The 22,809-nt window shown below is 39.6% G+C and overlaps 1 protein-coding gene across 2 annotated transcripts; it reads right to left on the bottom strand.

The window, feature by feature from the left end:
* Positions 1–2,089: 2,089 nt before the first annotated feature.
* On the bottom strand, positions 2,090–18,575 carry vamp4 (vesicle-associated membrane protein 4). 2 transcript variants are annotated; one of them, XM_017455839.3, is made up of 9 exons: positions 18,399–18,575; positions 17,099–17,226; positions 13,580–13,681; positions 11,458–11,504; positions 11,289–11,339; positions 10,186–10,286; positions 5,439–5,518; positions 4,730–4,781; positions 2,090–4,626 (listed from the first exon to the last, which is right to left on the bottom strand). In XM_017455839.3, the coding sequence occupies exons 2-9, from the start codon at positions 17,099–17,101 to the stop codon at positions 4,601–4,603; spliced, it is 462 nt and encodes a 153-aa protein (XP_017311328.1). In that variant the 5' UTR covers positions 17,102–17,226; positions 18,399–18,575; the 3' UTR covers positions 2,090–4,600. The 2 variants fall into 2 exon arrangements, with proteins under 2 accessions (XP_017311328.1, XP_017311329.1); XM_017455840.3 differs by lacking the exon at positions 17,099–17,226 and having other exon boundaries at positions 18,399–18,574.
* Positions 18,576–22,809: the final 4,234 nt, after the last annotated feature.

The raw sequence follows: 22,809 nt of genomic DNA, 5'->3' as shown, positions 1-22,809 counted from the left end.
GGGAAACCCTATTTTGTAGGGCTCTACATAGAACCTTTAAATGTTTCTCCAGAGGAACAAAACAATGAACGCTTAGATAGAATCTGCATATCAGATGCTCATAAGTAATTGGACCTAAATAATAATAATAATAATAAAAATTCTTTCATGTATAGAATCTTGTTGCAAATCATTTGCAGTCAATGACTGTTGGAAGCCTTCATGTTTATCTGAAAGGCTTTCCTATAAACTGAATTCATACACATTGGGCTTCAGTTTAGATGACTTGAATTGCAAAGCTTATAACATTCCATTTCTTGGTCATAAAGTTCATGAAAATGCTGCAAAATGAGCCATTGTGTTTTGAAACATTAGTTGGATCCATACACCAAAAATGGTTCTACTAACCAGATATACATCCCCATGCCACCATGTTATGGCATGCATTGTCTCATAAGCCATTCCTTTTTGTTTTTATTTACTTTCCACCTTCCATCCCACTGGCCCAGGTTCTAAAATGTCAGCATTCTATTCTTACTCTTTACCAGTGGAGTGCATGTTTTTGCAGCTTTTGTTTCCGTGATTTAAAACATTATTTGATCAGTCACTCCTGTGAATGTCTTCAAAGTTAAAATGCCAGAACCAGAACCAAACTCTTTAGTGAGGTCTCTTTTACATACAAATTTGAGTCAGTTTATACAGTATGTGCTTATGGCAATTTGCACCGTAAGCTGCCGCTGACGACTTGCCTTCTTCCCATAGTGCATTCTGGTGCCATCTCTGCCCCAGGAAAGTGACGCACATGTACCCAGCCAGGCCACTTTCTTCCCTTGCTCCATGGTCCAGTTCTGATGCTCACATGGCCATTGTAAATTCTTTCGGCAGTGGACAGGGGTCAGTGTGGGGACTCTGACCAGTCTGTGGCCATACACACCAAGCTGTGATGTACTGTGTGATCTGACACCTTTCTATCATAGCCAGCATTAAGGTCTTCAGCAGTTTGTGCTACAGTAGCTCTTCCGTGGAATCAGACCAGACGGGCTTTTTTTTTTTTTTTTTTTTTTTTTTTGAGTTGTTGAGTAATGTTTCTTTTGAACTATGAGTAACTCATCTCTGTCAGGGAATAAAGTGTTCCTGTTATTTTACCACCATGAAGCACAAACTAAAAACACACCTTAACTCCAGCTTCTGTCCATGTGTTTCCTGTAATTTATGCTTGTCAGGGTTCACAACCTGCTTTGGAAGAGTTTTAACACACTAGCTCATGCCTAGAGAGCAATAAGAAGCAAAACTTTGACTTGCGTAACTGCCCAGAAACAAAGCCTCTTTATTGGTTGTGTGACTCAACACTGTCAGGGAAATTTACTGACTGCAATAGATGCTGCTGTGTCCATGTTGGCTAATGAGCCAGGAATAGCACACCACTGATTCAGAAAGGTCTGGGGATGATGAACTGCATGTTGTCCATTAATAAGAATGTAATACTGTAGATGCCAGACTGCATCATCAGGTTGTTTATTTAGTAAATAATATTGTTTACCCTTGATATTCAAGCACTGTTAAACTTGTTCCATAATTTTTCATCCCAAAGTGGCAGCTTTATTTCAACAATAAACCTGCATACACATTCTTCCATGAAGTGTCATCTCACTGAGAGACTGTGTTCCAGAGAAAGATCATCACATACTGGCCTTCATGCAAGTGACTTCACATATTAAATAACTCAGATGTTTTTGTTTTTTTACTAACATTTATTGGACTTTTTACATTTTTTTCCTTTTCTCTTTTCAATAGCTGCTTTATCCTGGTCATGGTGGATTTACTTTTTAAAATGTTCTTTACTTCCTAATAAATGTCATGTTTTATATTTAGATTACTCGACATTAAGAAATATTAACTTCAGCATGAATAAACAATAGGTATTGTTAAGACCTTGGAGTTTTAACTAAAAACACTGCCATAGGTTTAGTCAGTTATTCCATCCATAACTAAGATTTGTACATAAATTAGCATAAATTACAGCATGTTACTAAATTTCACATTAACTGAAATATTGGAACCCTACCCTCAGCCTTTCCCTCAAAGAACGTAATAAATCGGACATCAGTAATGATCGTGGAATAAAATAGACATTTAATAATGCAGGTGTCCATTATTTGGCTAGTTTAATGTTACTTAAAAAATAATACATGCATTGTTTTATTAACATTATACAAAGCCCCTGAAAGAAAAGGGAAAAAAATGAAAACTAAATTCTCTTATGCGCGTGTGAAAGTCTTTCATCCATTTTTTTTTCCTGAAAGAAAACAAAGTAACTGGCGCACATCAACAATTACCTAAAAACGTTACTCCTTACTCTTTCAGGGAAAATAATCTTGTAAAAACAGAAAATTGTGTGTGCAATAGATTGATTGTTTTCACAAGATATTTTCATTTACCCCCCCGCAAGGGTCTCTTCAGTGGCTTGGTAAAAAAAATTAATTATGGTGTATTAATACAGATGTGCATGGTTTGATGTTACAGAAATAGGTAATATAACTATTTTATTATTTTTTTTGTGTGTGAAGTTATACATATTAAATCATATTATACATTTCATATATTAAATATGAAATATTCTGTACTATAAGACTTTTCTTCTTCATCATCATGAAACACCAGTAACCTCATTTTCAACTAAGGATTTAAAGAGTGCATGCCTGGAGATTTGGCTGTGTCAAGATTCAAACCAGAAGCACGGCAGTAGGGCTCATGCCTGCACCTCTTAGCTTGCAGTTTTCGGCATGTCTTGATATACAGCGTCGATACAAACTTCACTTGAGTAAACGGGAGATGAGATGAAGCGAGATGGAAAAATAAAGTGGGATATAAGGAGACAGTCACAAAGAAACTGAATACCGCTCCGTCTATTCCATCTCCCTATAAATAGGCTGGCTATTGCTGCAGTATTTAATGTGTCTTTGTGTTCGTTGCCATGGCTTGGTCCTCCTGTGGACCTGCAGAAACTAACTACACCCTGGCAATGAGAACAGAGGGACTGGGATATAAATTGAAAGATGGAAGAAAAAAAAAATTTTTTTTAAAGGTAAAAGCAGGAAATAAAACTGGAATGACAGTTTTTTAACGAAGCAGTTTTAGCAGCGACAAGGGACTCGGTACTGAGCAGTGGTTATCTAGTAAAAGCCTGAATAATGCAAATACAGTAAAAAGTAGAGAGCAGAGGGATGAGGAGAATGAAGTGAGCTCCATTTCAGTAGTAGTAGTAGTAGTTTTCATTTAAGGCGGCAGACGTCTCCGTCTCGCTCTTCGGCTTCTGAAACGCATCCAGCCAGACTCGCTTTAAAACCAGTTTATTTCAAAACGCAAAAGTAGTTCACAGTCTAACGCAAATCCCCTTGTTTAAGGAATGGATATTTACATATAAATTAAATACAAAAGAATAGTACATCATTAAAGCGATACAAATTTACAGATGTCTCCATGTTACCTCCTGTTAACAATGAAACCATCAGGAGCAACTCGCCTATAGGCCAAACGACTCTGATTACTCATCCAACCAACTTTCAGCGGTAATAATGCAAACGCTCGGGCCCGTGCGTCCCTTCTAAACTCTTCCATGTGCAGATAACGAGCATATCGTTTCCATACGTTCTGTCCAAAAAATACTGCAGTTCATTCTAGTCCTACTTTATACGATATAGTTATTGCAAGGCAGTTTTTTTTTTTTTGCCAGCTTTACATTTGGAGTATACAATTTTAATTTTTTAATTAAGCTACAGATCAGAATTTCCACTCGTTTCATCACCTCATTGCTGTAAGGGTAATTAGATGAGTATTCAGGCTTGTATGGCCTTAATGAAGCTCATAAAAGCAGCGAACCCGTCAAAGTCGAACTTGCCAAATTATTATGAACACAGCTGATAATTTATACTTAAACCTCTATAAGAAGTGCTCAGTGAAAACCAAAACACTAAAACTCACCACAATTAGCCGTGATCATTTAACTTTTTTTTCTTTTCTTTTTTTTTTTTTTTAAAACACCTGCCAAGTAACTGAAAAGCATTTACTTTTAGAGAAAATGATTATAGAAGCTGATATTTAAAGGCATCTCTTTTTCTCTTGGATTAACTCTAATAACTTGTACATATCAACAGTACAGAGTGAAGGCGTCCTCTCCTGCATGGTGACCTAATTCCACTAATGTGGGGTGGGGGTTGGGGGGATGATAACAGTGTGCGTGCGTGCTGGTAAGCATGGGAGGAATGGTTGAGGTCTTTGTTTTGTCAGACAACAGTATAATAATAAAGTCGGATATAAACCTTAAGACTAAGACTGATTCTAGGTTTAGAAACACTACTATGTATATACATTTACTGCATGAGGAGGATACAGTAGGGTGTGGATGTAAGGTGGACGACTTGCAATGGCGTGTCGACCTAATCAAAGCCCACACGTACGCATACACGCTCTGCCCTGCACCGATGTTGTAGATGATCCTGCTGAAGCTTCAGTGAGAGTTCACTGGGTCTCGCAGCACCCCATTCTTGTGTGGAGGAATGGCAAAGGAGGAAGAGGAGGATGGAGGAAGAGCAGATGAAGCCTCCAACCTCCATGCAGGAAACTAATGATACCGCAGTATCACAGGGACTAGGCAGAAAAAGAGTGAGATGGAGAATCAAATAGTTTCACTGTTTTGTTAACTACATTCATCTAAGTGAATGAATATTTATCTGTAAGACTGAATACATACTAATTATAATAAGCAGCAATACGACTATCACTAATGCCACGACCATCTTCATCTGAGGAGGCAAGGGGGACAAAAAAAAGATTAGTGCTGTTCCGTTTTAAATCGAAACAAAAGCTGAACTGGATGTAGAAAGAAATCTAGTAAATATTAAATCAATCCGTCCAGGATTTCACGAAACTGACGCAGAATCAAGCAAAGTCCACACTTTTCGGAGGAGCTTGGAATTTTTCAAAATTACCGCAGATTTCAGTCAGATTTCATGTGAAGTCATCACAACGCGCATTCAAACAAAACCCTCGATTCACATCGAACATGAGTATAGGTTAAAAAAAAACACGCATTTTGAAAAAGGCCACAGCAAAATTGAGCATTTTTGGCCACAACGATCACTAAAAAAACCAATGCGAAATCCTGTACGGACTGAATGGTATTTGGTAAAAAAAACTGCCTGCTTTACCATGTTATCATTAAATATAAGGTATAAAAGTAATCGTTAAATACATTAAATCAGTTATTTACCATGTGCTTTTACTGTCTTACTTGAAATTGTATCGGAACCATCACAAACAGTGCCTTTACTTTTAAACAGAGTATTTTATCAAGTTCATTATTACTTCTGCTTGAGGATGTGTGTATATATTTATTTTTCTACAACACACCCATACAGAGTTCTGTTTTTTTTTTTTTTGGCAGGTATTAGAGGACGCACCTTTATGTCCCGCCACCACATCCTCCGGTGTAGCTGTTTGGCCCGGCTGCTGAACGCAGACGCATTGTCTGACAGGCTCTCTGGAAAATCACAGGATCAAGAAATGAACACTCGAGAACACTTTGGTCCACTGAATGACAGGACATGGTTACGCAACACACACCTAGTCAGTGTTTATTTAAAAAAAGTTGAATCTGCGCAGTCATGATGTCCTGCCCATCCCACTACACTTGGATGAGCTGAAGACCATCAGGCAACTTCAAAGACTAGACTGATGTGGAAAGAATTGAGACACAGTGGACACTTCTTTTTTTTTTTCTTTCTTTTTCTCTCCTCTCTCTCCCCCTGCTTATGTAACAGCTCTACTGAGATCACTATTACTGGCCCAGTCTGTCTCCAGGAGATGCTTGTTGACATTCAGTGGGCACAGAAAGTTTGGCTTGGTCTCCGCGTCTGGAATTCTCAACCGTTCTCGTTAACAAGCATCAGAATAATGACAGTAAATTTAAAGGCACGTTGTCGGGCCATGTTTCGCTCCACTCTCATGCTCAATAATGGTCTGACATCGTCTCTTGAAGTTCATGATCATTATTCCGTTTGACATTCAATCCTTAATGAGTGTAGAAAAAGAGAATCCCAGAGACTGACACGACGCCAAGCTGTCTTTCACAGGGAGATGCCTGCTGATATTTGCTGTGCCTGCTGGGTACAGGTATAAACAAGATCAAAACAGGCAGCTTTTCCTTCACCGAAGGCCAAGTATAATCATCTGAACAAGTACACAGCATTGCTGAGGCAAAGCAGCACTCTTGCTGAGCATGTGAGTAAATATACATCACTTAATAATATACAGTCAGGTCAGGTATTTGGACAGTGACTTTTTTTTTTTTTTTATAATTTTGCCTCTGTACACCACCACAATGGATTTGAAGATCAAGATGTGAGTGAAGTGTTGACTTTCAGCTTTAATTCATGGAACTGAACAAAAAAAAATATTGCATTGACCATTTAGAAATTACAGCCAGTCTCTCCAATTTCACAGGCTCAAAAGTAATTGGACAATCATAAATATTAGGATTATTTTTAATACTTGGAAGCAAATCGATGACCGCCTGAAATCTGTAACCCATAGACATCATCAAATACTTTAAAACTGATAGGAAGGCGCAAAACGTACTGCGAAATCAAGTCAAGAGCTTCTCAAAGCAAAAAATTAAATGTCCGATGACCTCAACCCAATTGAGCATGCTTCTTACTTACTGGAGACAAAACTGAAGGCAGAAACATCCACAAACAAACAAGCAGCAAATGAAGGCGGCTGCAGTAAAGGCCTGGCAAAGCACCTCAAGTGAGGAAACTCGGCATTTATTGATGTCTATGGGTTCCAGACGCCAGGTGGTCATTGATTGCAAAGGATTTGCACCCAAGTATTAAAAACAAGGCTACTATTTCCATTTATGTTCGTTTGTCCCAATTACTTTTGAGCCTGTGAAAATGGAGGGACTCTGTAAAAATTATGGCTGTAATTCCTAAATAGTTAATGCAATATTTTTCTATTTGTCCAAATCCATTGTTGTGGTGTAAAGAGGCAAAGCTACAAAAATTGTGTCACTGTCCAAATACTAATGGACCTGACTGTACATAATTGAAGCCTAGACCAGATCAAACATGGAAGTTCAGAAAAAGGAAGCTGTTAAGGTTCCTGTTCATAGACGACTGACCCCATCCGAGTATATGATGTCAGAAACTACCCTTGTGATAAACATTTGGTTTATGAATACAGCTTGTCGTCGCAAAGAAAAACGGGATATTATATTAAACCGATATTTTTGGCCTGGTGTTACACAAGATGCGATCTGATGGCAGTTTCTTCCCTTTAAACAAGTTACAAGCCATAATGTCCAAAAGGCCATAATGTTCTTCGCATCTAAACATTATCATAATATTATAGTAATGTTATTACTACAGTTTGGTAGTATTTGACTTGAATAATAGCTTTGTGCAGCATAATAGTGTAAAGGTGTAGGATACAGAGGAATACTATAAAAAAAATTTTTTTACTGATATCATTTAAATGTAAATGAATGCCTGGATCACTTTGTAGAAACGGCAATCCTAACTATTTTTTTTTTCTCGTCCAAACTACAGACGTCTGAACTATAAAGGTAATAGGCTCATCATGACTCTTTGCACGTAGACTGTTTTTTATTGTTTGATGAGAAAAGCATATGGTCTTTGCCAAGCTGTTTAGTAGCTTACACACCTCTCTGGTCTGATGTTGCTCTACAGATTGCTGCTCAATGTTCCTTTGAGCCTCATGGAGAAATCTTGCAATATTTCACCGCGATATTTGTTCTTCTGAGTGTGATGCAGTTTACAGTGACACATAAGCATCGTCAGTCGTTTGATATTCATGTCAGTTGGCTCATCTGCCTTTTTTTTACTGGAGGACTGGTGTATTTTTGAGCAGTATCTCGCATCAGCACACTCTGATCTTAAATTGCAAAGCTCCCTATGCAAAATGTGTAAAAGGTTTGCAGGTCTGCTCTGTTATTCACAACAAGATCTCCTGAGATAATCCTTTCCTAATGCTTTGGCTCTGGGTTCCGCAGGGACAACAACTCCTTTGACTAGTATACCTCATAAACTTCTCCTGAACTGCAAACAAAGGGCACTAAAGCAGGATATGTATTCAGTTTGCACCAGGAGTGACACACTGCTGTCTCAAATAACCTAGATCAGTGTTTAATAATCCACAAATGTTTGCCCTTTCCCAGATCCCGCTATTCAGTGATGTTTGGTCCAAGCATGTTGGTAGCTGGAATAGAGCCCCTGTGGACTATATTGAGAAACTTCCCTAGATACACATTTAAGAGTAGAGGGTTCAAATCACTTACAATACTAACCCAAGCCACCCGTGTCTGAAAAATCTACAAAATCTTTCTTAGGAGGAAATGGGGGAAGAAATCACATTTAAAAAAAAAAAAAAAAAAAAAAAAAAAAAAAAAAAAAACACCCTATGGAAAGGCATTTGTTTTAAAGTCATGTGGAGAAGTTGCCCAAAAACCTCCCCTGTTCTCACTGCTACAGTCCTAAACAGGATCCAGCAGACACAAGACACTGACAGTTTACATGGACATCAATAATCTAATAATGGACCTTATTCTGAATAAGACAGTATTGTGATTAAGGTGTTTACATGAGTCACTTTTAGAATATTCCTTTCATGTTCGCATTTTACATGTTATAGATCATCGATTAACGGCACACGTCATTACGTTCCCACGCCACGCCGTCCATCCGAAGTTCCCTCCAGAATTTCACGTATTGACAAACTTCGTCTTCATTATGGTACTGCATACGGTTATGAGTGTTTCATTTTTTATTTTATGAAAGCTTCAAGTGCAATTAATTATTTGTCATGCTATACATGCAAATAGACGACTGCTTGAAGCCGTGGGCTGCGTCCCAAACTGCGTACTTACATACTTTATATAGCCGTAGTACATGTATTTCTCCCACTATATAGCAGGTAAGTATGTGGTTTCGGACGCAGCCGTGCGTTTGTGTGTCCTGTCACAAAATACGGTGAAAACTCCCACACGACATTAATAGACAATATTATCTATTAACTATATGGATTATAATATTATCTATTATATCCAATAATATCGGATTATTGTTGTCCATGTAAACGTACTGACTGACTTGTGAAATAAGAAATGAAAATATGAACCATCATTAGCCTGGTAGTGCCTCAGGATGTTTAAAACATAGTTCACATAATCCAAGGGTGGACAATTCATATACGTAAATACTATGTTTTGGTAGACCACAAACCTACCGTATGTTAGCTAACATAAATGTAATAGGTAGTCAAGTGTTTTAATTCATACATGACAGTAGAGTGTTGCTTGGGTGTAGAAAAATGTCACTCACATCACATACAGTCTTTCTATATGTACTGGAAACTAAAATATTAAGATGTTTCTACATATAGCACATTCTTTTGGTTGTTAGTTTATTATTGTTTTAACCTAATGTGTTGTTTCTTCTACTTAATATGGTTTGAAAACCTGGTCCGTCATGCAACTCTTCACCTGTTCATACTGATCATGTGATTACTTGTTAACATCTAGAAGAAACGGTCCAAAAGCACACCTTAATGGCGGAAATGCGTAGGCATTTTTTAAAAAACTAAGTATGACTGAATCGCCAAGAGATGCTAAAGGCTTTTGAAAGAGTTTATCCTCCTGAGTGCCTCAGATTTCTTTAACAATACTCAAAGTTGTGCGAGGAGAGCTTTGCGCTTTATGTTGCAGTTTGTTTTGCTCAGTTGTCGGTGTTTGCACATACCCGAGTTCTGCGGATTCTGTAAAAGCAGTCGGTCATTCGTGCAGCCTAGTTAATCCAACTCATAAAAATAAATAAATAAAACTTTGAAAAACCAGAACAGTGTGCACTATAGTTATAGCAACGAGGTGGGTCACACTAGCTTAAATATTGAATAATGTCGAATGAAAAAACATTTGTTTTGTGAAAGTCAACACAGTCATGCCTTTTCTTTTTTTTTTGGTTGTTGAACGAGAAGGGGAAAAAACAAAACCCTGGTGACCACTAGACTACTAAGTCTACATATCTGCCCTGACATGTACTCAGCTTGCTCCAGGCACCTGTGTGAGTGATTTATCCACCCCATCCCTTGTAATCGATCACATTCTCTTCTGTGACAGATTGTACATCTCACCAGATTTATCCTGCAGGTCTTCTAGACGTTCTCCACGTTCAATCACCTTCGAGATGTTTTCCTGCATCACATCAATGACCTCATCGACCTGAGACTGCACCCTGATGCACAAGAGTGAAACAGAGCATTGCAGTAGCTGTTAAAGAAGGTAAGACAAAATTTGAGCAAGAGTTCTTATACTTCTAAGGAGCCTTCACCGGACAAGTGAAGTCAGGAGAGGATGTGTTCCCGTACAGGTAATACATGATAGTGGTGCATGGGGCAGGATATTTTGACCTATAGTAACACTGTGGCCGCACAAACCTCGATTTAAATATGATAAAAGTACACAACAGGTCCTGCAGTCACTGACATGTGGTTACCGGAATGAACGGTCATCAAAGCCAATTGTGCAGGAGTCTCAGTCCAACGAGCCTACCACCTGCTGCAAACGTGCACCTCGTACCACCCACAGTTATACTGCTCGCTCCGCCGGTCTGGGACACCAAAACACTGGTCAGGCCAAGGGTGGCGGCCAACTGCAGAAACCTCACACTGGCTTACCTAAACAGTTTGCAGCATGGCTGCATGGGCTGAACCACACCAGAGACCTGAGGATCGGTGGAACTTAACGGTGTGGTCCGAATTCAAAACAACAAGTGCATACCAATACCACAATTCCCAATGTCAACCTCGGGGTGGGGCGAAAAAAAACAAGAAGGTGTTTGTATTCACTCCATCGAATGTTTTGAATTACACACTTTCAAATGCAATTATTTTGTTCTGTCCTGGTAACCCAAACAATGGGCGAACCGTTTTTCTGATCAATGATGTGAATGCAGACTGGGTATGTCTGTGAAGAATGTCTCCATCACTGGAAAAGTGTGTTTTCAGAGATCTATTTATGAGAAGTTATGTAAGGTCACCAGGACCAAGTTGCAAGCCACGTGCAGGAGAAAGTACATTTCTCTTGAACTAATAATGTTTCCTGTGCGTGTGTCCGTGCACGTGTGTGTCAATCTATTTGAAATTCATTTGTTAGTATTCACTCCATTTAACAACAGTAGTGGAATGAAACTAATAATTACACTGAAAACAACCTGATACATCTGGTAACAACTTACTGTCTGATTTTGTCATTCTGGGGGCCAAACCTGGGTCCAGTTGGTCCTCTTCTGTAAGAAGAAGGAAAAAAGACCAGGGTCTTCTTTTAAAATCATTTCAACATGTAATAAAATGTTAAATGCCATCACATTTAACCACAAATATTCCTACGCTGTGTGTGTTACTCACAAGAAGAAGTCTTCCTCCTCATCAGAGTCTTCTTCCAGTAAGTTTCTCTGTTGAAAAAGAAGGTCCGATCAGTTACATTTATTTCCAAGTGCAGGTTATTTCCTTTCCTGCAGGTTAATGACTTTCTGCTGTGTCTACTGCAAGACGACGAGCATACGTATGCATAAGACGACGGGTAGTGGACAGATATTTGCAGTCCGTTTATTTCTTCTGAATTTGGCTGTATTTTGGAAATGTAGCGATCTGAATGAGGAGCTTCTGCTTCACATCCAGTCCACGTTATAATAATTTTACACTGTGTTACTGTGACTAAATGCGTACGGTACAGATAACCAAGAGCTGTTCGAGGGAAAGGTTTAACATCATCTATACATAAAGCCATAAGTGCACCCAGACTCCACGTGCAGGTCTGGAGTGTTTTGGCATTTCTTTTATACAGTAATATAAATATGAAATCCCTCTCTTTTTCAGAATGGGGTAAAATCTTCCGTGATTGTGTAACAACCACCTGAGGGACGTATTAGACAAATATCAGTTACACGTTCTCACTTCAGAGATGTCTGAACTGGAATATTTACGAAGAAAACTTCACAAGACATTTCTTTGGCTGTACTAAGGCTCGGCATCGTCGGCCGACGTTTTTGCAGCTGGTTCTTTAACAGACCCAAATACGGTGATGACAATGATGAGAACAGCGGCATATCAAGGTTTTCCGCACAAGCTAGACGTTCCATAGTAGACAGACAGACGTGTTGAAGGAAGTTAGAAACAGGTCTTTATTCCTATGTAAACCCTGCAGCTGCAAGGCCCAGAAATACATCCATCTTCATTTTGATCCCTGCTTATCTCACAGTTGTTTTTGTTTAACCTCCTAAATGTTAATCATCTTACTGTCTCTTCCGCCATCTTTTTCACATTAAACTTTTTTTTCTGCCGTTTGCCTCATGAAGAGACATGCAGGTAGACTGTTTTTTGCAGACAAATGGCTCTTTATGGTTTTATTTAACACCATGAGGAAGTAATAATACGCAAACTGTCGTTCAGAGACCTAAAATTCTGAATAGGAATAAAAGTAAATGAGAAAATGAAGTATGAGTAATGCAAGGACAAAGACATGAGAAAGAGCCAGGGATGGAGAAGAGGTCACATGGGTGAACAACAATCAAGAACGCAGACGTGGACTGGTAGTCATTACCGGTGATCTGCTGGGAGGAAGAAAAGAGCAAGTGTGTGTGCTATGGTTGTTTTTAACGGTCTAATGGAGGAAAACTTGAACATAGACAAGAGCCATTAATCTTCCTAATATCCTCCAACAATACAGACACATTTTGTTTACTGAGGTTAGAGGTTTAATCCAATTTAACGTTCATCCCTTTTGGTCCACATTGGTTCATTGTTCGTATCTCTCTCTCTTTCTCTTTCACTGACTCAAATCACCTGAAGAACAACACTGCCAGGTGTCTCTTATTTGTCGTAGAGTAAATGTACAATCATGTATGTATAAACCCTATACGGTCAAACGTTTGTGGACATCTGACCACCGAATTGTCTAGAATGTCTTTGTGTGCTGTAGCATAACAATTTCCCTTCACTGGAACTAAGAGGCCCAAACCTATTCCAGCACAAAGCGTACAAAGCAAGCTCCATAAAGCCAAGGTTTGACTAGGTTGGAGTGGTAGAACTTGAGTGGCCCGAGCCCGGACGCCAACACTGTTGGGATAAACTGGATAACTTACTGCATCCCAGAAATCCTCCTCACCCAACATCAGTACCTGACCCCACTAAGAAATGGAGGTTATTATAACAGCAAAGGGGAGGATAAATCTTGAATGAGATGTTCAAGTACATATGGGTGTGAAGGTCAGTTGTCCACAAACTTTTGGTTATATCGCGTATACATGGACATCCGGTTTCTTTGGCTGCCATTATAAACAACCAGCGTTCTCCACAGAACTTTCCAGTGACACCAAGAGAGAAACAGCTCATTGTTGATGTGCTAAAATGCTGAGCGCATGCAGAACGCTCCCGAAATGTGTATTCCATAATTGCCATGCTTCACTGTGTTGAAGACCCATTTGGACTTCAGAATTCCCACGATGCCCTGCGACATGACACGTCTTACCCTCTCACTGCGCACGGAGCCGGTGACCTCGTCGTCGTTCAGGTGCCGCTTGAATTTGGGAGGCATGCTGGCGTCAGTCTGCTCCTCCCTCTCTGGCTCCCTCTTTCACGGCAAAACAAGGAAAAAAATCAATCATGCATTATAGCCTACACAGTCAAAAAGCACTTAATAATAATAACAACTTAATAATATATCGCTTTGCTTGTATTTTTCTCATTTGTAAGTCGCTTTGGATAAAAGTGTCTGCTAAGTGAATAAATCTAAATGTAATAAACACAAATAAGTGCAAAAGTTTGCATCCCCCATAGTGTGGGGTGTCCCTATATAACCTAGGGTGAATGAAGGCTGGCAGAGATAACATTTGTTAAGAGGAGTAGATGGACAAGGATTTAGATATAGAGCTCGATGCAACAGGGAGAATGTTTTAACTGAGAGGATCCCAACTGATCTGCTATAAGAACAATTTAAGCTTGAAATGAATAAAACAAACAACAACAAATGATGACAATGCTCTAATTAAAACTACTAGGTATATCTACCTATATTTAAAGATTTCTATGCTTGCTAAGTTTTTTGCAGGTAACAATCCTTAAAGCTCCCACAGTAGCATGCCAGAACCTTTTTCTTATGAATACATGCATGTACACTTTGAGAATGCTTCAATTCTCACTGCCGACTTTCATGGAAGAACAATAAATAAAACGCTTTAACTAGGGATGTACTAATGCGATCTTGAGAAGTTGACCGACATCGCAGATGCTACTACATGGGAACGCAGGGCACGAGGGATCTTGACGCCTAGGCTTGGGTCACTGTGAATACATCAGTGCGGTATCAGATGACACTTAGGGTGTTTTCACATTTGAGTCTTCTTTAAAAGAGCTGAACTCTTTCACAATATCTATGAACTCTTTCACAATATCTGTTGTTACCCAGATGAGGATGGGTTCCCTTCTGAGTCGGGTTCCTCTCAAGGTTTCTTCCTCTTAAAACATCTTAGGGAGTTTTTCCTTGCCACCGTCGCCACTCACTGGCTTGCTCAGTTGGGATAAATTCGCACCTTTAATATCTGTATACCATGTTGATATTTCTGTAAAGCTGCTTTGAGACAATGTCTATTGTAAAAAGCGCTATACAAATAAAATTGAATTGAATTGAATTGAATTCAGACCCCTTGAAGTGGACCAAAACGTAAACCAAGTGAACAAGAACCCAGTTCTCTTTACTTTCACAATGTCCCTTTAACTGAAAGAGGACTCTGATCCTTTTTTGGACCACTTAAACAGTAATGGGGTCTCAGGGTATGGCGCACGGTGGCTTAGTGGTTAGCACGTTCGCCTCACACCGCCAGGGTCCGGGGTTCGAGTTTGCATGTTTCCTCCAGGTACTCTGTTTCCTCCCCCAGTCCAAAGACATGCATGGTAGGCTGAGTTGTGTGTCTGAAGTGTCTGTAGTGAATGAATGGGTGTGTGAATGTGTGCCCTGCAATGGACTGGCACCCTGTCCAGGGTGTACCCCGCCTTGTGCCCGATGATCCCTGGGATAGGCTCCAGGTTCCCCGTGACCCTGAAAAGGAGTAAGCAGTAGAAGATGGATGGATGGATGGGGTCTCAGGGTGTTTTTACACCTGGCTCATTTGGAGTGATTGTTTTTGGAAACTGGTGCATTTTCTCCCTTGGTTCGGTTCGTTTAGACATATACAAACATGGCAATTGTGCTCGGATCCACACCAAAACCATCTCAAAAACGAACTCTGGAGCAGCTCGCTTGTGGTGAGCAAATCCGACCCAACGGACCAACAAACCAACTTGCATAGCAATGCGTGATGGGAACTGCATTACATAAAAAGCATGTTTGTTTTGTTAAAGGCTCGCAGTATGAATCACGGTTTAACTTGGACCAAAGACCAGGTAAAATGCCTAATTTAAATTTGGTCTAATCAACAGATTTCTAAACAACTTATCAAAAGTGAATAAAAACACAGTTAAACCACGATTCGTTAGCAAAACAAACTTTTTTTATGTAACACAGTTCCCATTCAGCATTGCTGTACAGGTTGGTCTATTGGATCAGATTGCTTTCTCACCACAAGCGTACCGCTCCAGAGTTCGTTTTGGTGCAGATCCGAGCGCGATTGCTGCATTCATATGCGACTAAACGAACTCAACCAAGGGAGAAAACGCACCAGGTTCTGAAACAGATGCTCCAAATGAATCAGGTGTGAAAACACTATTAAAGTCCCCGTTTCAGAACAAAGCACAGATCTACAGGTCTGAAAACACCCTCAGACCTCTTTGTGTTCATACTGTTGCATTTTGGGTCCTAGTCCTCTTGCAATGCTGTGCATTGAGAGTATAGCAATATTACACAAATGACAATTTTATTAAACCAACGTTATTCTGAAAATAATGGCTATAATGCTTCTATGAGCAGCTAAATAGGTAAAGCAAGTTTGTAATGAATGTCCATTATCATCCTTGTTTAAGTGTCAACACTTGACATCCAATGGGTTTGCTCAGGGGCTTGTACCAAGAATTTCAGCTAACAAATCATAGAGAGGCCACTTGACATCAGTTGACTGTCCACTAGATCGCAGTTTATCTCGTGTGGCCATATATTTCTGGCAGAATTTTTTTCACTTTAACTCGGCACTGCAAGGCAGTCCGGGTGAATTCTCAGTTTTGCTGAAAAATTTATTGAATTGAATTTCTTTGGGTGGTAGATAGTCATTTCTTAATATAGTATTAAGAATAGCTGCAATATTTGGAGAAGCACAGCTGCTTCCTCATCTGTCCAGAACATCCCTCTTCCAGCAGAAGCAGCCATGTTGAATAGCGAGGCCTGTATGAGAATTTGCGAATGGAAAAATCAAGCGAGCCCGGAGCACTTTGTGTTCACGATGCACGTTTTTTATCGAATCGTAGCGTAAGCTAAAAGCAAAGCATACTCAGACCACCTCCCAAGATGGTCTTGGTTCGGTTGGTTCTTGGCTTTAAAAGGGTCTGAGCTCGTTTGGAGTGCTCAGACCCCAGAGAAAAAATCCAGAGAACCGTGCTCAGACCCCTGAAAGAGACCAAGTGTGAAAACACCCTTAGAGTGTTGGGGAAAGTGGGACTGATGCATTCGGACGTGTAAGAGTTTTTGTCTGCTTTACTAGTCAGTGTTAACTAACACTTCAATGCAAATCCATTCTTGGCGCACAAAGGGAAATGGCCAATATCAAGATCCACTGGCCTGTTTTCCCTACAGCATCTAAAAGCTGCCAGTATGCTGCCGTCACTTCAGCAACTCCGTCTCTTCTCCTATACTGCAGAATACAGACTATGAATTCCTCGCTCTTTAATATCACTTGGGGCAATGAGACATGCTTGTAGACGAGATGTAAATTTTCAAACATCATTTTGAAGAACATCTTTCCCAGTGGGGAGGGGAACCACCCCCCCAAAACAAACCAAAATAAAAAATGTCCCCCTGGCACTCCCATCCCTTCAACCCAATTTCAGTATGGAGGTGGGGTACCATTGAATCCACTGTCCTCTCTTTGAGATTGCTTTCTGCTTGTTGCGTTGGAAAAAACAGACGGAAAACAGAATCTCTTCTGGCCCACGTGCACGGCGAACGATCCAGAAATCAGGAGAAGAGAAAAACTGGGGATGCAAAGTCAAAAGCAGGAGAATAAAGAGAAAACACAGAGAGAGAGAGAGAGAGAGAGAGAGAGAGAGAGAGAGAGAGAGAGAGAGAGAGAAGGAATTCAGGAGGAGCACTTCAGTATGAATGAAAGAGAAAGACGCAGAAAGAAATCCACATAACTTTCCAATAGTAATAACAGAACTTGGGAAGAAAATGTAAATAATGAACAAAACATAAGAAGGACATGTGGATAGTTGAGACAGTGAGATATAAGGACGGTGACCCCTTTAGTGTAGAGTACATTAAAACCTTGATAAATCCAGTACTATCCATGGTTATGATCCAGGATATGATTTATCTGATCCCCAGGAAAGTAACCAACGAGAAGATTCAACAAAAAGGAAATGATAATGAAGTTTTACCATACAGGGTAGTCATAAATGGGAGTTGGGGTATAACATGTAATTGTGAAATGTGTCAAATGAATAGGTTTTCCACAATAAAAAATAATGTTCATTAATGTTGTTGTTTTTTAAACTCAATGACTCAGAGTGTATGAATCTGTCAGAGAGCTTTCACGAGTTCTCACCTCTTTTTAAACACAACTGGATATAATATTGAATCAATACATTTATGCTAACTAGTCCACAGCTACCCCTGAGCTAAATTAACCTAGCTGGGTTAGCCGAGTTAGCCATCTTATCTTGGCTAACATTTTTGACAATACCATCGTTTGTGGTTTATAAAAGGTTTCAGAAGAAATACTAGCTACATCCAAACTAATCTTTGGGTTTGTGTCAAATCCAGGTCGAGCTAAAATGACGCCGATAGCTAGTTAGCTACATGTCAAACACAGAGGCTGCGTCTGAAGCAGCATAATAGCGTACTACGTAGTGTAGTCAAGTGTGTGCGCGAGAGAGAATAGCAGTGTTTTAGCCTTGCTGGCTACAGCTACAATGGCAGGGTTAGCTATTATCACAGTCTTTCACAGCTACTACACACAGCGAGTAGGATCATGACAATGTCATGACAAATAAATAAAGCAGAAAGAAGAAAAAATGAAATACTAAACAAATGGAAAAACCTCAATGAAACGCCAAGCCGCCAATACAGCTGTCTGTGCGCCTCAGTAACACACACACAGGCCTCTGTGAATTAACAGCAGCAGAGCCGTGACATCAGTATCTACCTGTAGTTTGTTGTCCTTATGGGTCGAATGTTCCGTTTATAGGATGGTTAAAGGTAAACAAACCGGGGAGAGAGCGGATTTTCTGCCCTGATGTTAGCGGTAAGGAGCTGCTAGACCGGGATACAGCGGACTGATTCCCCTCTCACATGACCAGGAAGTGAACACACGCTCACTCACTCACTCTCTCTCTCTCTCTCTCTCTCTCTCTCTCTCTCTCTCTCTCTCTCTCTCTCTCTCTCTCTCACTCACACACACACACACACTCACTCACTCTCTCTCTCTCTCTCTCTCTCTCTCACACTCACTCACTCACTCTCTCTCACACATACACTCTCTCTCTCACTCACTCACACTCACACACACTTTACATTTATTCACACTTACACACAATCTCACACTCACACACAAACTCTCTCTCGCACGCACAATCTCACACTCTCACACTCACACACATTCTCTCACACTCACACACACACTCGCATGCATACTCTTTCTCTCTCCCACTCTCTCTCTGTCACACACTCTCTCATTCACACCCGCACGCGCTCACTCTCTCTGACTCACATGCACACACACTCTCACATACACTCTCTCTCACTCACATGCATACACTCCCTCTCCTATACTCTCTCTCACTCACATACACACACTCCCTCACCTACACTCTCTTCTCTCTCACTCACCCACACACACACACACACACACTCTCACACTGTCTCTCTCATACAATCTCTCTCGGTCACACTCTTTCTCTATGCGCATGCGCGGTAGAGGAGCGAGTGTGGTGGCGTTTTGCCTACTTTTTCGGCATTTAATGCAACTTTTTCTGTCTAAACATCAATTAAACATCAAAAAAACAAATTACTTTTTTGGTGTGAAGGAGTGTGTGTGTGTGTGTGTGTGTGTGTGTGTGTGTGTGTTCATTCGCAAACTAATATGGGGACATCGGCCTGTTTACACCCCAATAAGGTGGGGACATTTGTGATTGTGGGGACCTAAAATCTCATTAGTCCTCAACATTGACATCTACATGACAAAAGTGTGTGTGTATGGGGGAACTGCATGAAGTTGGCCCCCCACCCAATGCAAAATGTCGGCAAAATAGTCTTAATCGTTTGTGCTGTGAAAATCTTTGTTTGAGCTGCTTTGGTTTTGGAAATATTCAAAGAATATTTATAGGTCATTCTGAGGTCACTCAGACCCTGCTCCAAATTCACCCCAAATAGTTTTGTTTGTTTGTGCTGCTTTGGTTTTTTAAATATTAGACATCAAGTTATAGGCGATGACGTTAAACCCCGGCCGGCACCTTCAGAATTGGTGAAGTCGTGAAACTTTTAATAAGGGTGAAAACGAGGGTTTGAAAATGAGTCCAACAAATGAGGCTATTTTCCACATTACCACCGATCGGGATAAAGCAGGGCTTGATGTGAAATACATTAATGCATTCAAAGGTGAGCAAACCATATAAATAAACATGGACTTTATCCCGATAAAACAGTGGGTTAGTTAGCACGCTTTATTATTCCTAAACAAGGCAGAGAAGTGTTTACTTCACTAAAGGAGAATTTATGCTGAAATATAGAGGAGACCTAATCAACTCTCTGGAAAGTAAAAGAAGGCAATGAGTTTACCACAACAACATGAAAGGATTTAGGTTCAACTTCATCTAGCACGGAAAATTCTGGACGTGAGTACGCATATATATATATATATATTTTCCTTTATTCATTATGGTCTGAGGGGCAATCTGCTCGAGAGAATGATTTTAGATCGATTAGTTTATTAACAATTTATTACTGTGAATCATTAATATTTACATCCTGAGAAAGCTAGCATTATATATTCGATGTTTTGGCAGCTCTGAAGCCATGTTTAAAGACCTGCTCACAGATTAGTCTGTGATTCATCTCGGTTCTGAATCGTTTTTAACAATAATATTGTCCGTTATCAGAAAAACAATTTTAATAGCTTTTATCATATGCCTTATTAGTGGCTTTCTTTTTTTTATTTTAGATTTGTTAAATGTGTAAATGTTTCATCTGACACATGATTCTGGTGAGCTGCGCATCAGAAACGCAGCACAGTGCCACTCAATTAAAATTAAAGTGCTAAAGTTAAAACGTAAATTGCTGCGTTTCCGATGCGCAGCTCATCAGAATCATGCGTCAGACATTACCTTTATATCCAGTAGCATTTGATTATCCAGTTCTATTTGCCAGACGTATCCTAATCTGTTTTACGCAGCACAGCTATACTGTGCTTTATGGTCATTCTTTGGTTCACTACTAGGCTATTTCTATTTAACAAAATGCCATGTTCCTTAACTCAAAATGCATGATCAGGTGTGACCTGTAGACACATTCTGTAGAGTTTCAAAGAAATGTCATTACTTAAAAGAGGAAGATGGAAACTGTGAACAATCTAATAATAATAATAATAATAATAATAATAATAATAATAATAATAATAGTAGTAGTAGTAGCAGTAGTAGTTGTTATTATGAACAACATTGTCACTGTGATGGTATTTAATGTTTGGTTTTATTGGGGGTTTTAATTCTACAACTATACAATTAAAATGTGATTATTTTTTAAAGATTTTATTTTTGTTGGTCACTAAATAAAAGTCTTTTGTTTTGTTCAAATTCAGTATTGAAGCTGCAAGGGATGATGACTCTTGGAAGATGAGCACATTAACTCCAATTGCAAAATGAAGAGAATCATTGTGAAAGGAAAGCCCCATTTGTGCTTTTTTGCTTTAAGAGACATAACACCTGGAGAGGAGATCGCAGGCTATAATTACGGAGATGCTGATTGTCCCTGGAGGAGTAAAGTAAGACTGTTGCTTCTTGTAGTAATCGTGGATAATTGTGGATGTGGACACTAATCGTCTGGAGTCAGGTGGTACCTCTGGAGATGATACCCAGTGCACCCAACATTCACAGCACAAATCTGCTTCCCACATCCAGGTAATTAACTCTCTCTCTCTCTCTCACACACACTCTCTCTCACACTCTCTCTCACACCCACACACTCACACACTCTCTCTGACATCCATACTCTCTCTCTCTCACACACACACACACACACTCTCACACACTCTCTTAAACCCATACTCTCTCACACACTGACACACACAGACACACACACACACACACACACTCACATATAAATCATTAAAGCCACCTAACTGAATTTAATCCCATTTTCATGAACCTAAAACTTCCCTGATAACATCAGGTCAAAGAAAACATAATAAAGACAACAAAAACAAGCAAAATGTGACTCAGCAGCTCTTTGGGGGCATGGCTTACTGAGCAAGCATGGAATATTTTTCATATACTACATGATCACTTAAGCAGATGTGACTGAGCATCTCTCCTGAGAGGATGAAGTACTCAGCCAAGATGAACGAAGAGGTTCTCTGTCCTCAAAAATCAGCTGGACAAAGCAAGGTAATGTCCTAAAAACCAGTAAACTCCTTAAAGTGTGATGGTGGATGTGTTTAAAATATTACTCTATAGTAAGTAATTGTAAATTGTATGGTATATTATCAGCTGTTTATAATTTGTAAACCTGGCCTTATGTTTGGCACCAATTACTGACTATTTTATTATACATGCAGTAGATTCACACAGATTTGTGTGTGAGTAAGCACATTGGTACAAACTGAGATTGTTAAGCTTTTTAAAATGTTTCCTTTGTGTATACATGGTTGGCTTGATATATTTCCGGACTTCAAGTACTCTTCCAGCACTTTTCCTGCTCCATCTCTCTCTCTCTCGTTATCTCTCTCCCCTTTGGTTTCCCATATGGGAACATTTTATGGAAATTCAACCACATTTTAATCAACTCTTTTATTCATAGCCATTTTAAAACAAATTATTATTGCTCATTTTTTATTTCTGGACAGGACACAGTATCAGAGAGTCAAGGAGGCATCAATTAGTGTATCGTGAACATATAGTGAAAATGACATGTTCTAGTAGCTGGCTGCTGTACAATGTGCCACTTCACACATGAAAATGGCATGTTAGTTTTTTTTTTCCATGTTAGAAGTGCCAGTCTTGAATTGTGCATCATTGAGCAGGGACCACTGCACTGTTTCTCCATTATTATTATGACAGCTTTGAGAGGGGTTTTTTTTGTATTGTTTTTTTTGTTGTTTGTTTTATGCTGATTGTGATTCTTCCCTAAATGTAATGTTCATGTTAGCATATGTGTGGTGCATGCCTAATGGTGAAACAATGCTCAGTTTGAATGCTTCGGGTTTAAGGTGCTTAGCAATCCGAACGCCTTCGAACACACGTCTAACATGAAAGCGTAAGCTCTACTTCCATTTGTGGATAGAGGATACTAACACTACTTAGCTGTAGTATTATAAAAATCAAGGTCAATTTAGTATGTATACA

The sequence above is a fragment of the Ictalurus punctatus genome, chromosome 25 (assembly GCF_001660625.3).
Source record: "Ictalurus punctatus breed USDA103 chromosome 25, Coco_2.0, whole genome shotgun sequence".
In the NCBI taxonomy this organism is placed as follows: domain Eukaryota; kingdom Metazoa; phylum Chordata; class Actinopteri; order Siluriformes; family Ictaluridae; genus Ictalurus; species Ictalurus punctatus.
Note: the sequence above shows the minus strand (reverse complement) of the source record. Positions and strands in the feature narration are given on the sequence as shown.

Coding starts and splice junctions, on each gene's coding strand:
- vamp4 (XM_017455839.3), bottom strand. Junction 10,287..11,288: donor CAGAATGACAAAATCAGACA/GTAAGTTGTTAC, acceptor CTTGTGCATCAG/GGTGCAGTCTCAGGTCGATG. Junction 4,627..4,729: donor ATTGCTGCTTATTATAATTA/GTATGTATTCAG, acceptor TTTTCTGCCTAG/TCCCTGTGATACTGCGGTAT.